The sequence below is a fragment of the Littorina saxatilis genome, linkage group LG17, assembly GCF_037325665.1.
Source record: "Littorina saxatilis isolate snail1 linkage group LG17, US_GU_Lsax_2.0, whole genome shotgun sequence".
Taxonomy (NCBI): Eukaryota; Metazoa; Mollusca; class Gastropoda; order Littorinimorpha; family Littorinidae; genus Littorina; species Littorina saxatilis.
The window spans coordinates 44,704,109-44,720,729 of record NC_090261.1 but is presented as its reverse complement, the minus strand read 5'-3'; the positions used below and the strand labels follow the sequence as shown (position 1 = coordinate 44,720,729).

At 41.1% G+C, this 16,621-nt stretch overlaps 1 protein-coding gene across 1 annotated transcript; it reads left to right on the top strand.

The window, feature by feature from the left end:
- Positions 1-585: 585 nt before the first annotated feature.
- On the top strand, positions 586-12,296 carry LOC138953180 (ileal sodium/bile acid cotransporter-like). Its single transcript, XM_070324979.1, has 5 exons — positions 586-1,710; positions 4,931-5,105; positions 8,942-9,114; positions 9,427-9,554; positions 10,465-12,296. Exons 1-5 carry the CDS (start codon positions 739-741, stop codon positions 10,880-10,882), a joined length of 1,866 nt encoding a protein of 621 aa, XP_070181080.1. The 5' UTR covers positions 586-738; the 3' UTR covers positions 10,883-12,296.
- Positions 12,297-16,621: the final 4,325 nt, after the last annotated feature.

Sequence of the window (16,621 nt, the reverse complement as noted above, 5' to 3'; positions counted from 1 at the left end):
TCTCTCTCTCTCTCTCTCTCTCTCTCTCTCTCTCTCTCTCTCTCTCTCTCTCTCTCTCTCTCTCTCTCTCTCTCTCTCTCTCTCTCTCTCTCTCTCTTTCTTCACATCTCTCTCTCTCTCTCTCTCTCTCTCTCTCTCTCTCTCTCTCTCTCTCTCTCTCTCTCTCTCTCTCGGATGGTCTTTCCATTTTGAACTAACCTAACATTTCTAAGTTCAAGTTGAACGACGCACAGCACTCAATAACAAAGAGCAGTTTTATATCTCCTCCATAAGTGTACACGTGCCGTTGTAGTTAATCTTCAATACAATCTGTGACCGATGGCGAAGGCGCATTATACAACACTCACTTTGAGTTGCTCTTCTGAACCGATAACTGTTTGAAGTAGGTACAGTGGTCGCAAAAGGACTCGAGGGGGTAAACAACGCGCCTCGTACAATCACAGCTACAATTTACAACCATTCACAGCCACGAAGACAGTGATACTAGCGTGCGAAATGCCTACTGAACGCATGTTTTATGTCCTATTGAATGCGATACGCTGTTGACGAAACCTGAATACGTTTAGAGGGAAGGGATGGGTACACTTGATCGTATGATCACAGGGTACATCTAGCACCCGGAAAAGTTTGCTCGTTTTCTGTTCGCTGGCTTTTGTCCAGAACAGTTAGGTGCTGTGTTCGGTTGACATATCCTCAGGATAAGGCAAGATCTGTTGAAGTTGTCAGGATTTCTGCAAGATGAAGCATTCTTGCTCTGTGTTGATATTATGGGTTCTCCTTACATTGGCCTTCATACAGAAAGCTTCTCTTAATGAAATCAGTGATAACAGTAACCTCAACAGTCCAGACAACCAGTTTTTTCCGAAGCACCGAGCAGCGAGGGAGAGCAGAGACAGGAAAACCTTTTCGGATTCTGCCTCAGACCATGAAGCGAGGGAGAAAACAGGTGATGGTGGTGGTGGTGTTACGAGTCCAGGAAACCGTACTGAAAGTCGGTCAATTATGGATATCACCATGGAAAGTACAACTCCAAACACGCCTTTCCCAGTTCCACCCGGGGTAGTGGTCATGTTCATGGACTCGGAGCGTGTCTTCAACCCCGACTTCACGCTTCGCTGCCCCCATCTGAACGCCAGATATCTTCTCAGCGTCACGCTTGAGCAAATTTCCCATTCCAATGTTGCGCACCTATCTTCACCTGTGGCGCTGAACTTGTCGTGTGAACACGCCGTCTGGAATGATACTGCGGGTGATGGTGGTGGCGAATTCATCCTTTCGGGGGATTTTAACGTCACCATCTCTTCGGATCTTCTGGGGAAAGGTCTGCTGATGTTCATGCTCCAGACACAACATGAGAACGGTCCTTCCGTTGGCAATAGTTCTGAACCGAGGAGTGAGTACTTAGTCAACAGCGATGCCTCCTCCACTGGCGTTTCTGATGCATCTATTTCGTTGGCGTCGTCCAATTCACACAGCTCTTCCCAAACCAACTCTTCTGCTCTTCCTACCGTGGTTCACAAGACGGCGGTGCTGGTTCTGAAGCCACTACGGGCGATTGACATTGCCTTCAGAGTGACGATGTTCGCCATTCTGATTGTAACCACTGTGGCCATGGGCTGCAAGACTGACTTCAAGGTGGTAAAGGAGGTACTCAAGAAACCCGCTGCTCCCATCATTGGCTTCTGTTGTCAGTACATCTGTATGCCTCTGGTGAGTACTCTGCTGTTTGTGTGTGTGTAGGGGGGTGGGAGGTATTTATGTGTATGTGTGTGTGTCCACGTGTGTGTGAGTGTCAGTGAGTGAGTGTGTGTGAATAGAATAGAATAGAATAGAATAGAATAGAATATATTTTATTGTCGGAACCAAATTGGTTATTGACACAAAGAGCGATTAAAACAATCTGAAATAAACTTTTTTTTGTGTGTGTGTGTGTGTGTGTGTGTGTGTGTGTGTGTGTGTGGGTTTGTGGGTGTGTGTATGTATGTGTGTGTGTATGTGTGTGTGTGTCATACCGGTTTAAGAGACATTTTAAACCAATAACCAATCTCTCTCTATATATATATGTTATTGAGATAATATATTTGACCCCATAAACATGGTTTTTTTAAGAATGAAAATAATATTGATAATGAGGATACTTTTATGGCGCAAATCCTTAAATAGTTCTAAGCGCCATTTTTACTGCATACTTAGGCTATGGTGCATCAGAAATGGGTCTCACTCAGAAAGACATTTATATTTGCCTTGATATCTCTGTGTGTCAAGGCCGGTCACATGCACTGACTTGCAGCATATGTTTATCATTCCCGTAATCGTCGGAAATGTTTTGGTTGTTATGAGATAAGGTTCGAACCGGTGAAGTTCGCTTAGAATTGTGCCATGATAAAAGCGCGCCTTCGACTTTCTTTTCATTTACATTTATTTTATAATGTTGAGCATGCGGTGTACTCTGAAGACAAAAAATTGTGAAACAAGTAGGATCATACTGCTGACTTCGATATAACTGATTAACATACTTGTTAAGCATAATTATCCGAGTGAGTCGTTGCATGCATGTTACAATCTGTATCAAAAGACTCTGAAATTCTGAAAGTCAAAATCACTAGCGTTGAAATTGTTGAAGAGGACCGTTGGCACGAACAAGATAAAGTTACCTTCTTTTTCTTTCTCCTCTTCCACCATCTCCTTCTCTTTGTCTCCTTGTCCTCCTTCTACGACCATTACCGTAAAATCCCTAGCAAACGCCCACCCCCCACTTTTGGCCAAAAGTTGTGCAGAGGGGTCACTACCTAGCAAGCGCCCACCCCTTTTTTGCTTTAAAAAAAAAAATTAAGACAGTCGGCCTCCTTTATCTACGATTTGTGCACACTGTTCGATGGTTCACCATTTTTTTCTTCTTCTTTATTTCTATCACAGAACGTTGATCTTTATTTGTGTAAACAAACGGTGTGTTTATTTTTCATTAAAACTGCATAAATCACATGTTGTATCACTGGTTTTTCTCGTAAAAATGTGATGACACTTTATCTTGCAAAGGGGTGTATACGTAGCAAACGCCCACCCCCTACTTGTACCCGAAATCAGTGCGGAGGGGGGATGGGCGTTTGCTAGGGATTTTACGGTACAACATATCCTACATACATAAAAAGCAAATAAGCCTACAAAACCGCTCCAGTCCAACCACATTCCGCGTACACAATCATTACTTCCATCCCCATTTCGAAATATCGCAACAACAGACCTCCAGATATATAACACGATCATAATATGTGTTCTCTGTTTGCATGTTTGTCCAGTGTCTTGTCCCCACATAAAGCATATTAACTCTACCTGTCCCAAGATAGGCCAAATGGTTCTAAGAGGACGTTAAAACTAATTATCATCACCATTACCGCTGCTGCTACTACCACAAACATAACACTACTACTACTACTACTACTACTACTGCTGCTGCTGTTGCTGCTGTTGCTAATGTTTCTGCTGTTAATGCTACTACTACTACTACTACTACTACGACTACTACGACTACTACTACTACTACTACTGCTGCTGATGTTGCCAATGCTTCTGCTGTTGATGCTACTACTACTACTACTACTACTACTACTACTACTACTACTACTACTACTACTACTACTGTTGTTGATGTTACTACTACTACTACTACTACTACTACTACTACTACTTCTACTACTACTACTGCTGCTAAAGGTAAAAGAAAACAAGTCGCGTAAGGCGAAATAACAACATTTAGCCAAGCTGTCGAACTCACAGAATGAAACTGAACGCACTGCTTTTTTTCACCAAGACCACATACTCGTAGTTTCGTCAGTCCACCGCTCGTGGCAAAGGCAGTGAAATCGACAAGCCATGCAGAATAGTGCGGTAGTGGTCGCGCTGAGCAGGATAACACGCTTTTCTGTATGTCTATTCTTTTAAGCTTACCGAGTACTTTTAATCCAAACATATCATATCTATATGTTTTTGGAATCAGGGACCGACAAGGAATAAGATGAAATTGTTTTTAAATCGATTTCGGAAAATTAGTTTTTATAATAATTTTCATATTTTCAGAGCTTGTTTGTAATCCGAATATAACATATGTATATGTTTTGGGAATCCGAAAATGACGAAGAATAAGATGAAATTATTTTTGAATCGTTTCATAAAAAATAATTTTAATTACAAGTTTCAGATTTTTAATGACCCAACTCATTCATTAGTTTTTAAGCCACCAAGCTGAAATGCAATACCAAAGTCCGGCCTTCGTCGAAACTTGCTTTGCCAAAATGTCAATCAATATGACTGAAAAATGAGGGTGTGACAGTGCCGCCTCAACTTTTACAAAAAGCCGGATATGACGTCATCAAAGGTATTTATCGAAAAAATGGAGAAAAAACATCCGGGGATATTATTCCCAGGAACTCTCATGTCAAATTTCATAAAGATCGGTCCAGTAGTTTAGTCTGAATCGCTCTACACACACACACGCACAGACAGACACACACACACACACATACACCACGACCCTCGTCTCAATTCCCCCTCTATGTTAAAACATTTAGTCAAAACTTGACTAAATGTGATCCTCCACCACGGAATGAGTCGCATGTCACCTTTGCATGATTTTCATATTTTTACATTTTCCTAAAGAGTTTGTTATGCTCTATCCAGTGGTGAAACCCGTTTTAGAAAAGAGCGAAAACTGTTTGAGTTATAAGCCTGTGACTAAGGTGACCCTCACACTGTTACCAGACACTCCCCGGACTTATATTAAGCCAAGTGCAGAACCGCGCGAGGTGACATGCGACTCATTTCGTGGTGGAGGGTCACATTTAATGTAAAAATGAAGAAGAAAAAGAAGAACATTTTTATGTCTTGAGACACATGAAAGACTCTGGCTGAGTATGCTACCACCCCTTTGTTGCAGATTGCTTATGGCGTGGCACGTAGCCTGAAGCTGGACAACCAGCTGATGTCGTTCGGCATCTTCGCCTGCGGGGTGTGTCCGGGGGGAGGAGCGTCCAACATGTACTCCTACCTGCTGGGCGGTGACCTGTCCCTGTCCGTCACTCTCACCATCATCAGCACCGTCGCTTCCCTGGGTAAGAAGGCATTGTTCATCAAGATGGGATGAGATGAGATGAGATGAGGTCAGGTCAGGTGAGATGAGATGAGATGAGATGAGATGAGATACGATGAGATACGATACGATACGATAAGATAAGGTCGCTTCCCTAGGTAAGAAGACATTGTTCATCATAGATTAAAGGCTGCCATATTCGTAGCGTTCATATTGTTTACATGTGCCAATAATGTTATAAAACTGTACCTAAGGGGATATAATAACGATTGGCTGTAGCTTTCGAACACAGAAAAAATTATTTCAGAATTGCAAAGTGGTGTTGATAGTGTCCAATGTAAACAGAACAGTCTCAAAGTGAAAGTGGTTGTTTTCCGGAAATTGCGCAGGCGGAAATATACGATCTCTCACAGCACATATTCGCAAGAATAAGGCCACAGGCTTCAGCTGACAAGCTACAAGTACATCTAATTTTCTAATAGGCCTATGTACTCACGTGTCCAGCAAAACTTTGGCGAGTTCAGTATCCCCTTTGTACTTGGTTCTCAATTTGAAGCGACGGGCCTCTGACGAAAACAATCTTTCTTTCAGCGCGACCCAGCGCTGGTGCTGCGTGGTGATGAAGCAAGGAGTCCACTTTTTCTTCTCAGCAGACTTAGTGGCCTTGACAGCTTTAGACGGGTTTACTTCTATCTTTTTTGCCATTGTACGCAACCGCGCTTTGACTGTCTCCGACACCATCTTTGGTTTACGAAACGTCACGAAGTGACGTCAACGGTCTAAAAATAGCCCAAGTCCTGGAGAACTGTTGCTAAACAATGCAATAAAGAATTAATTATTTCTCGTAATTATTAAGGACTTCAAACCTAAAACTTCGCAGGAAGCTTAATTTATACATCCCCGCAACGATGGGAAAAGCCCTGGAAGTAATTAAACTAATTAAATAGGACTATATGTCAGCCTTTAAAACAAGTCGCGTGAGGCGAAATTACTACATTTAGTCAAGCTGTCGAATTCACAGAATGAAACTGAACGCACTGTATTTTTTCACCAAGACCGTATAGCCTCGTCCCCGCATCGTCAGCCCCCCGCTCGTGAAAAAGGCAGTGAAATTTAAAAGCCAGTATAGCGCGGTAGTGGTTGCGCTGAGTGGGAAAGCAAGCTTTTCTGTAACTCTAATCTTTTTTAACTTACTGAGCTTGTTTTTATTCCAAACACAACATATTTATATGTTTTTGGAATCAGGAACCGACAAGGCATACAATGAAATTGTTTTTAAATCGATTTCAGAAATTGAATTTAATCCTAATTTTTATATTTTTATTATTCAGAGCTTGTTTTAAATCCTAATAAAAACATAATTATATGTTTTTGGAATCAGGAAATGACGAAGAATAAGATGAAATTGTTATTGGATTGTTTTATAAAAAAAATGATTTTAATTACAAGTTTCAGATTTTTAATAACCAAACTTATTAATTAATGTTTAAGCCTACAAGCTGAAATGCAACACCAAAGTCCGGCCTTCGTCGAAGATTGCTTGGCCAAAATTTAAATCAATTTGGTTGCAAAATGATGGCGTGACAGTGCGGCCTCAACTTTTACTAAAAGCCGGATATGACGTCACCAAAGACATTTATCCAAAAAATGAAAAATACGTCTGGGGATATCATACCCAGGAACTCTCATGTGAAATTTCATGAAGATCGGTCCAGTAGTTTTCTCTGAATCGCTCAACACACACACACACACGCGCACATACATACATACATACATACATACATACATACATACATACATACATACATACATACATACATACATACATACACCACGACCCTCGTCTCGATTCCCCGTCTATGTTAAAACATTTAGTAAAAAGTTGACTAAATGTAAAAAGATAAAATAAGGTAAGATGAGATAAGGTAAGATAAGATAAGATCACATGAAATGAGATGAGATTAAAAAGAAAAGAAAACAAGTCGCGTAAGGCGAAAATACAACATTTAGTCAAGCTGTCGAACTCACAGAATGAAACTGAACGCAATGCAATTTTTCAGCAAGACCGTATACTCGTAGCATCGTCAGTCCACCGCTCGTGGCAAAGGCAGTGAAATTGACAAGAAGAGCGGGGTAGTAGTTGCGCTGTGAAGGATAGCACGCTTTTCTGTACCTCTCTTCGTTTTAACTTTCTGAGCGTGTTTTTAATCCAAACATATCATATCTATATGTTTTTGGAATCAGGAACCGACAAGGAATAAGATGAAAGTGTTTTTAAATTGATTTCGAAAATTTAATTTTGATCATAATTTTTATATTTTTAATTTTCAGAGCTTGTTTTTAATCCAAATATAACATATTTATATGTTTTTGGAATCAGAAATTGATGAAGAATAAGATGAACGTAAATTTGGATCGTTTTATAAAAAAAATAATGTTTTCAGATTTTTAATGACCAAAGTCATTAATTGATGTTTAAGCCTCCAAGCTGAAATGCAATACCGAAGTCCGGCCTTCGTCGAAGATTGCTTGGCCAAAATTTCAATCAATTTGATTGAAAAATGAGGGTGTGACAGTGCCGCCTCAACTTTTACAAAAAGCCGGATATGACGTCATCAAAGGTATTTATCGAAAAAAAGAAAAAAATGTCCGGGGATATCATTCCCAGGAACTCTCATGTAAAATTTCATAAAGATCGGTCCAGTAGTTTGGTCTGAATCGCTCTACACACACACACGCACAGACACACAGACACACACACACACACACACAGACACACACACACACACACACACACACACACACACACACACGCATACACCACGACCCTCGTCTCGATTCCCCCTCGATGTTAAAATATTTAGTCAAAACTTGACTAAATGTAAAAAGATAAGATAAGATAAAATGAGATGTGACGAGATGAGATTAGATGAGACAAGATACGATAAGATGATAAGATAAGATAAGATAAGATAGATAAGATAACGTCGCTTCTCTGGGTAAGACGACATTGTTCATCATAGATATGATAAGATGATAAGATAAGATGAGAAAAGGTAGGATAAGATCAAAACAAAAGGAGATCAGATCAGATCAGATATGATATGATAAGATATAAAAATAAGATAAGGTAAGATAAGATTAGACAAGATAAGATAAGATCAGATTAGAAAGCCTTATTGTCCACTTTCATTGTGTAACAAATGTGCATGTGTGCATGTGCATGATTGGGTGCGTGCGTGTTAAGGACTTTGCGCGACTGCATTGATTAGTTTGTGTCGGGGCGTTGATTCGAATGATTGTGTTTGTAAAGAAAAATATTGTGAGTGATTGCTCTATTTCCAAGCTGTCATCTTTTTAATTTAGCACTCTGCACTCTAAATTGATGTCTTCCACTTTGTAAACACTTTCTGTGACCAGTTTTCAACACAGCATCAGATGGAAAATAGTTACACTAGTGTTTACCATGGGTGCTACTTTTTGCTACTAGAACTATGTCATGTGTCACACTGTGTTCTAAACTGGTCACAGAAAGTGTGTTCAACAGTGAAACACTTCAATTTAGAGTGGGACTGGTTAAGATCTGTTCTAGCTCAGAGTAAAGGTAACGTTAGGTAACTAGTGTGGTGTGCACGAAAATGTGCCTAACTGTGAAAAAAAAACCAAGCACTAAGTCGTACTAGTGGAAATCTCAAACAAATCTCATTTTTAAGCACTGTCTCGGATTGGTTGAAATCTTAAAACATTCTCAATGTTAACCCGTCTGGCCGAGCGCATAGGTCCATACCAGTTGAGCACATTGTCGTACGTGCATACCACTCCCTGTTGTGTATTTCTGTGGTTGTCGATGTCGTGCAGGCATGATACCACTGTGGCTTTTCACCCTGGGAGCGACCATGGACACGGGAGAGATGAAGATCAACATTCCCTACCTGGAGATCGTCAAGACCCTCGCTATCGTCATCCTCCCCATCTTTGTCGGCTTCTTCCTCCAGTACTTCTTCCCCAAGGTCGTCAAGGTCATGATGAAGGTCAGTCGCCACGCATTCTCAAGGTCATTCGCTTTTGAGTCTTATATTGTTACCTTGGTGTATGTGTTTTGTTTTGTGCTCTGTACTCATTTTCATCCCTCTGCAGTTCGTCATGATCTCCATTTTCGTTGAAGTTTAATTATTGTTTTATGATGTACCTGTGTGAAATCTCATTTGTTTGTGTGTGTCAGTTTCGTTTTCTTTTTTATACGGGAGTTCGGTATGTCTTAATACACTCATAATTCAAAGATTATGATTGTATTCGCGTCCGCCTCTGAGTATAATTGGTAATATGTGTGTTGTAATCCACAGGCAGTGAAACCAGTGGTCGTCATTGCTCTGATCTTCATGCTGACAGTGGGTATCTACGCAAACCTGTACATATTCCGCCTGTTCCAACCCATGACAATATTAGCAGGCTGCATGCTGCCCTACATCGGGTGAGTACACACACACACAGGCATTGATTGTTTTCTCCAGTAATTGCCTTAGCTATTTTCTAACCCGGTATTTCTCTACGGGTAAGAATTCTGGCAGTCGCAAAAACGGGATCAGTGTGTCATGTCCAAATATCAAATTATGCGACTACATTATAATCATACTGGAAACAAGAGGCAACGCCTTTAAAGGCTCTCGTATGATTACACACATGTCTAACAAGAGTGTACTCGCTACCTAACGAAAATATCACAAATGAGCTGTGGCTGTGAACTATTTAAACCTATTTACTTCGACGACTCTTCAGTGTGTCATGATATCTATTGCAATATGTTGTATTTTTTGTGGTGTTTTCTCGAGCACATACGTTGTGTGCTAAAATAAACCTTGTGTGCGTCTTAGAGGCAGATGATGTGCTCTTTGCTAAAGAAAGTATCAATCTGATGTTCAAACATCTGATGTCTGGTGTCTCATATGATCTGGTTTTTAAACATCTAATGTCTGGTGTCTCATACGATCTGATGTTCAAACATCTAAAGTCTGGTGTCTCATACGATCTGATGTTCAAACATCTGATATCTGGTTTCTCATATGATCTTGAAATTCTCAAAGGGGTACATCGTTGCCTTTTTTCTTTTAGGTCTTTAACAGTAGTACTTTTGGATGTCAGACAGATATCACTCTAATTCAATGTTTACACTGTCGGAAGCACAACGTCTCTCTCACATAAACGTAATTCAATATTGACTCGGTCAGAAGCACAACATCACACACACACATGTATTTTTAATTCAATGTCAACACTGCCGGAAGCACAACATCACACACACACACACACGTTTTTTTCTAATTCAATATTTACTCTGTCAGAAGCACAGCACTGATCACAAACCCTCCTGTCTCTATCAACAGATACATCGTCGGGGGTACCGTGGCCTTGATCTGCCGTCAGCCATGGCCACGGGTCAAAACCATCGCCTTGGAAACCGGCATCCAGAATGTGGGCGTGGCCTTTCTCATCCTCATCTTCTCCCTCCCCCCTCCCGACGGGGAGCTGGCAGCAGTGGGTCCGGCAGCGTCTGGTTTCATGACCGGGATGCCTCCCTTCTTCGTGACCTTGGCCTACTTAGCATACAACAAGGTCAAGGGCAAACCGTCTCCAGGGCAACGGGACAAGGATTTGAAGAAAGCCATGTTAGAGAAGGAACTGAGTAAGGAGATCGTTGTTGGTGATTCGAAAAAGAACAGCGGTGTTAGACTTGATTGCGCCAATGGTACTGCAGAGACTGTCAAATTAACAGAGACTGAGAGTTCCAATGAAGATGTGTAGATTTCTGTCTGTCTGTCTGTCTGTCTGTCTGTCTGGTTGTTTGTTTGTTTGTTTGTCTGTCTGTCTGTCTGTCTGTCTGTCTGTATGTCTGTATGTCTCTCTCCCTCTCTCTTTCTCTTTCTCTCTGTCTGTCCCTCACTCTTTCTCTTTCCCGCTGTATCAGTCTATTTCTCTCTGTCTCTCTGTCCCGTCTCTCTCTCTCTCTCTCTCTCTCTGTTTCTGTCTGTCTCTCTCTCTCTCTCTCTCTCTCTCTCTCTCTCTCTCTCTCTCTCTCTCTCTCTCTCTTTCTCTCTCTCTCTTTTTGTCTCTCTTTATCTCTATGTCTCTCTCTCTCCCTCTCTTCTCTCTCTCTCTCTCTCTCTCTCTCTCTCTTTCTCCAGGCTCTCTCTCTCTTCTCGTGCTCTCTATCTTTCTATCTCTCTTTTTTTCCCCTCCTCCCTTCATGTGATCACTGGAACAATATATTATAACCTGTACAGTAAACTACGAAAGTGCCCTTCATTATGTTCGCACATCGCTTTTCCCCAGTGCATATACGCGTTATAATTTACATGTTAGCCTGCAAAATGACAACTTATCCTAACCCCTCTTATCTTCAGTACAGAAAATGGAATGAACAAGAATTAACCACCCAATTTTATGTACATCTGGTGAGATGTGCACATATCTGTGTGTGTGCGTGCGTGTTTGTGTGTGTGTGTGTGTGTGTGTGTGTGTGTGTGTGTGTGTGTGTGTGTGTGTGTGTGCGCGCACGATCATGTGTGTGTGTGTGTGTGTGTGTGTGTGTGTGTGTGTGCGTGTCACGGTGTGTGTGTGTGCTTATTTTTCATGTTAACATGCTTGTTTGTCTTGGGTTTTTACATTAATTTTCTTTTGTTGTGTTTTTTTTACGGATTGTTTGTAATTCGTGTTTATGTGCAGAGGCCGCAAAACATCGTCCAGATGTGTAATAGAAAAAGAAAAGAAAAAGTACAAAAAAACATACATCGTTCAGCTATGGGTTACATGACAAGAGACAGGTACAGGGTGGTACAAGCAAGTCTGTTTAAACAATAAACACAATAAACAATGAGAAAGAATTGACATGACTTGTGACATCCCTGTCCTGTACTTCTTTCGTTAGTGTTCAAGCGAAGTTACCTCCCTTGTTTGCTGCTGCTCTTTGTCAGTGTTATATCTTTTATGACAGTTTCTTGAAACGATATATCTTCTTATTTTTTAAATGTTTAGAACATTGTATCTAGGGGAGCTTCCCGTTTTGTATAATTGTATGAGTATAACTGTTCATTTTTTGTGCTATGTTTTTGTAAAGGTGCTCAACAACAACAACAATCCGTCGCGATATAACCTTGAACGGTTGAAAACGACGTTAAACACCACATAAAGAAAGAAAGAACAACAACAACAAAATGAATACACGCGTAACGTGAAATGATGAAATGGTTTCTTTCTCTGCGCGCGTGGTGTGTGTGTGTGTGTGTGTGTGTGTGTGTGTGTGTGTGTGTGTGTGTGTGTGTGTGTGTGTGTGTGTGCGTGTGTGTGTGTGTGTGTGTGTTAGTGTTGTGTGTGTGTGTGTGATTGTGTCTGTGTGTGTGTGATTGTGTGTGTGATTGTGTGTGTTTGTGTGTGTGTGGGGAGGGGGGGTGTAACGGACAGACACAAAAGCAGAGATGACGAAAGAAATGGCGGGCTGTTTATTATGAATTTAGTTTTCTACTAGAGCGGATATAGACGTTTTTCTTGAAAACCGACAAGAACAAGTACAGGCATGCGTCAAACTTAAAACCTTACAGCACCGTCGCCCACTCCACAACAAAAAAAGAGCTCATAACATCGCAATAAGCTTGAATCATGAACTGTCAAATGAGTCCTCAGTAAAAAAAAAATAGGTCATTGTTGGAGAAAGAAACGTCTATTTCCATGATTGACAGTAGCCTTTGGTAATATTCTTTTTTTGGAATCCTCTTTCGACAGTATATGTCATTTTTCGACAAGCGACGCCAGTCCTGTTCTACGTAAATTAAATACGACGCGTAGATGATAATTAACAAGAATCATAACCTGCCGGTACATCCGCATGTTTATACAAAAACATGTCAATCGCGTACTGTGCACAAAGGTGTACGGTATAAAAAAAAACATGTACTTGCGACAGTTTGGGGAACGGTTTGTGCACCAAGATAACACGGTTTTAAGTGGGTGATTATGTTTGTTTTTGTTTTGTTTTTTGGTATGCCAAACTCTTTGCGACACATGATGTAGGGGGGAAAAACTATTCATATTTGACTAAAAGTTACAATAAAACGTATACAAGCACTTTTTAAAATCAACAATAACAATCACAATCAAAATTTAAGAATGGTAAGATATTGGAACGTAGAATTTATGATAAAACAAAACATTACAATCACGGTACTTTGACCCAATGTGGACAAGACAGACAAACACTTCTATACAGACAATGAACTAAGCTAAAAAAAACAAAAAAACAAGTCGGTTTCCAGTCTCTGTAAATGACTTCAATCATCAACACTTGTCAATATTTGCAAATGAGGTTTAAAAAAACAACAAAAAACAACACTTGTCAATATTGTTTCAAAAGAAATTAATGTTATCTATTCATATTTGTGATTGTAGTTTGTACATCGTACTTGTGTTCGTTATTTTGTTATTTACTTTTGTTTTTGCTTCCTGTATGCTTATTTTTATTTATTTGTTTTTACAAGTTTATTTATATATATGCATCGCAAGTACCGATATTCGTATGTATCTTCTAGCACACTTATTTACATACGCTTTGCATGAAGTGATATCGCGAAATCCGTCTCTACCCATATTGGTGGTTGTCTCAAAGAAGCACGCGCTTTTTTTCTGTCCGCCCAATCCACGTCACATATGTGGTCACTCCTCTGTCATGCGCGTCAGTCAATTGTCTGATAATACTTGTCGTCTGCATTGTTCTTGCGAGATGATTTGACTCTTTGGAGTCATATACGTACCTTCCCTGTCATCTCATATCACTAAGAGTTTGGGTTAGGCACTTACTGTATAATTTGCGACTGTTTTCGAAGGCTACTTACAGATAGTATCATGATGATACACCCTACGTACGATGTGTCTGGAAACACCTCCGCGCGGAGGGGTTTCGCCGCCAGCGCAGCAAAGATAAAGAGGAAAAATTGTCTTGGCTCGCGCGGCAGCAAGCACTATGTCTCTAGACTGGATACGGTTTGTTGGTTTATTGATGTGAATTCTTCCTTTTCTTTCTTTTCCCCTCTGTCCATGTGTGTGCGCACGTTTGTGTGCTTTCTTGCGGAAACTAAAATAGAGTCGCAAGTTCTATCTGTTCAAAAGCACAACAAAACAAAAACAAAAGTGGCGTAACTAATGAAAACTATAAAGACAACAATATCATACTGCAGTGGACGTGCGAACACGGGAAACATGCAGAGATCACGCAGCAAGACACCATGTTGCCACTGTGGCGTGTAGGAATGCAACAAGTAACCTAGGGTTGTATGCATGAGATCAGTCATAGTTTAGGCCACCTTCTTTCCTAGGTTAACCACATAAGGCTTCAACGCGAGCTGGGAGAACCCTTTGACTTTCGCTTGGGCCAAACATTTCCATAGTAACTGCTTCCCGTGGTTTTCAATCAATCAATCAATGACGCTTATATCGCGCATATTCCGTGGGTACAGTTCTAGGCGCTCTGCAGTGATGCCGTGTGAGATGAAATTTTATACGGCCAGTAGATTGCAGCCATTTCGGCGCATATTTACCTTTCACGGCCTATTATTCCAAGTCACACGGGTATAGGTAGACAATTATTAACTGTGCCTAAGCAATTTTGCCAGGAAAGACCCTTTTGTCAATCGTGGGATCTTTAACGTGCACACCCAATGTAGTGTACACGGGGGGAGGGTTCGGACACCGAAGAGAGTCTGCACACAAAGTTGACTCTGAAATAAATTTCCGCCGAACCTGGGATCGAACTCACGCTGACAGCGGCCAACTGAATACAAATCCAGCGCGCTACCAACTGAGCTATATCCCCGCTAATTGTCTTTATTTGTTTTATTCTATTTGTTTTAATAATTCCTGAAAATTCTTTGAGTGAGCACGCTTTAACGTGGAACTCAGTCTCTTTTCTTGAAAATCCACACTTGGGTAATTCTTTGGAACAGTACAACAAACACATGAATTACCATATAATATTCTCCTGGGAAACCTGTTAGTTTTAGTCTCTCTCTGTCTCTCTGTCTCTGTCTCTGTCTCTGTCTCTGTCTCTCTCTCTCTCTCTCTCTCTCTCTCTCTCTGTCTCTCTCTTTCTCTTTCTCTCTCTCTCTCTCTCTCTCTGTCTCACTGTCTCTCTGTCTCTCTGTCTGTCTCTCTCTCTCTCTCTCTCTGACATTCTCAGTCTCTCTCTGTCTCTGTCTTTCAGTGTCTCTCTCTCTCTCTGTCTCTGTCTTTGTCTCTCTCTCTCTCTGTCTTTGTCTCTCTCTGTGTCTGTGGCTGTGTCTCTCCACACCCCCCTCTCTCTCTCTCTCTCTCTCTCTCTTCTCTCTCTCTCTCTCTCTCTGAGTCTCTCTCTCTCTTCTCTCTCTCTCTCTCTGAGTCTCTCTCTCTCCCTCTCTCTCTCCCTCTCTCTCTCGCTCTCTCTCTCTCTCTCTCTCTCTCTCTCTCTCTCTCTCTCTCTCTCTCTCTCTCTCTCTCTCTCTCTCTCTTTATGATGCTCTTTGACTTACATGGATACCATCTATTTACGGTTCCTGGAATGAGTTACTTGTAAATATCTTACCAATTTTAACACGCTCTTATAACAAGGCTGTGTGATTTACAACACAACACTGCATTTAAATCTTTCAACAACGTCATCCTGCAGAAAAGAAGCAGACTGTTAATTGCCTATTTTGCATAACTTTGCCTAATTAGGATAATTTACAATATGTGTCAAGTACCTTGAGAACAAGAAGGCGTGCAGTATACATTGTGAAAGGAACAAATAGTGAGGAGCTATAAATACACATGCACTTTTCTACGCACTCTGTTATATTCTCACACCGGTGACACTATGACGGTTCCCCTACGCTTTGTGTTCGGTGCCCTGACCCTTTGTGTTCGGTTCCCACTCGGTTCCCACACGCCAAAATTCGCGGACAAGATCGAGGTACTGTCACCCAAAACATCCATTTATGGTAGTATTACGCAATGTTGCTCTCTGAGAATGGTCTTGTTAGATCTGTGAGTGTTTACACTACATGCCTAGGTGCTGTTGGATTGAAGGTTTTTGATATTTTAGTCGTTATTAGGTAGAATGCCTTTCACTTTACTGCAAAACTGCATAATTCGTAGCATCGGCAAGAAATATCCTACCAAAAAATGCCTGCTTGGAACTGTCGTTGGTCCAGCAAAAAGTTCAACATGTCTGTAGCAGACAGCCCAAGTTTCAAGATTGTAGGGCCATCCAAACAGCCGTAATAATAAAAACAACAAAAGTAGTCAGTGAAATTGGCTGTGTTCGGTCCCCCCACACTTTTGTGACGTAGGCGTGACGGTTCCCATAATTCATTGTGTCGGTCCCCACTTTCTGTGTCGGACCCCACTTTCGACCTAATTTCTCTGTGACGGACCCCACAACCAGCCTATTTTGTGTCGGTCCCCACACCTTGGATTTATGACTTGCCGGTTACTTGTATCATTGTATTCATTGAATCTAATTGTCTCGGAGTTATTTTT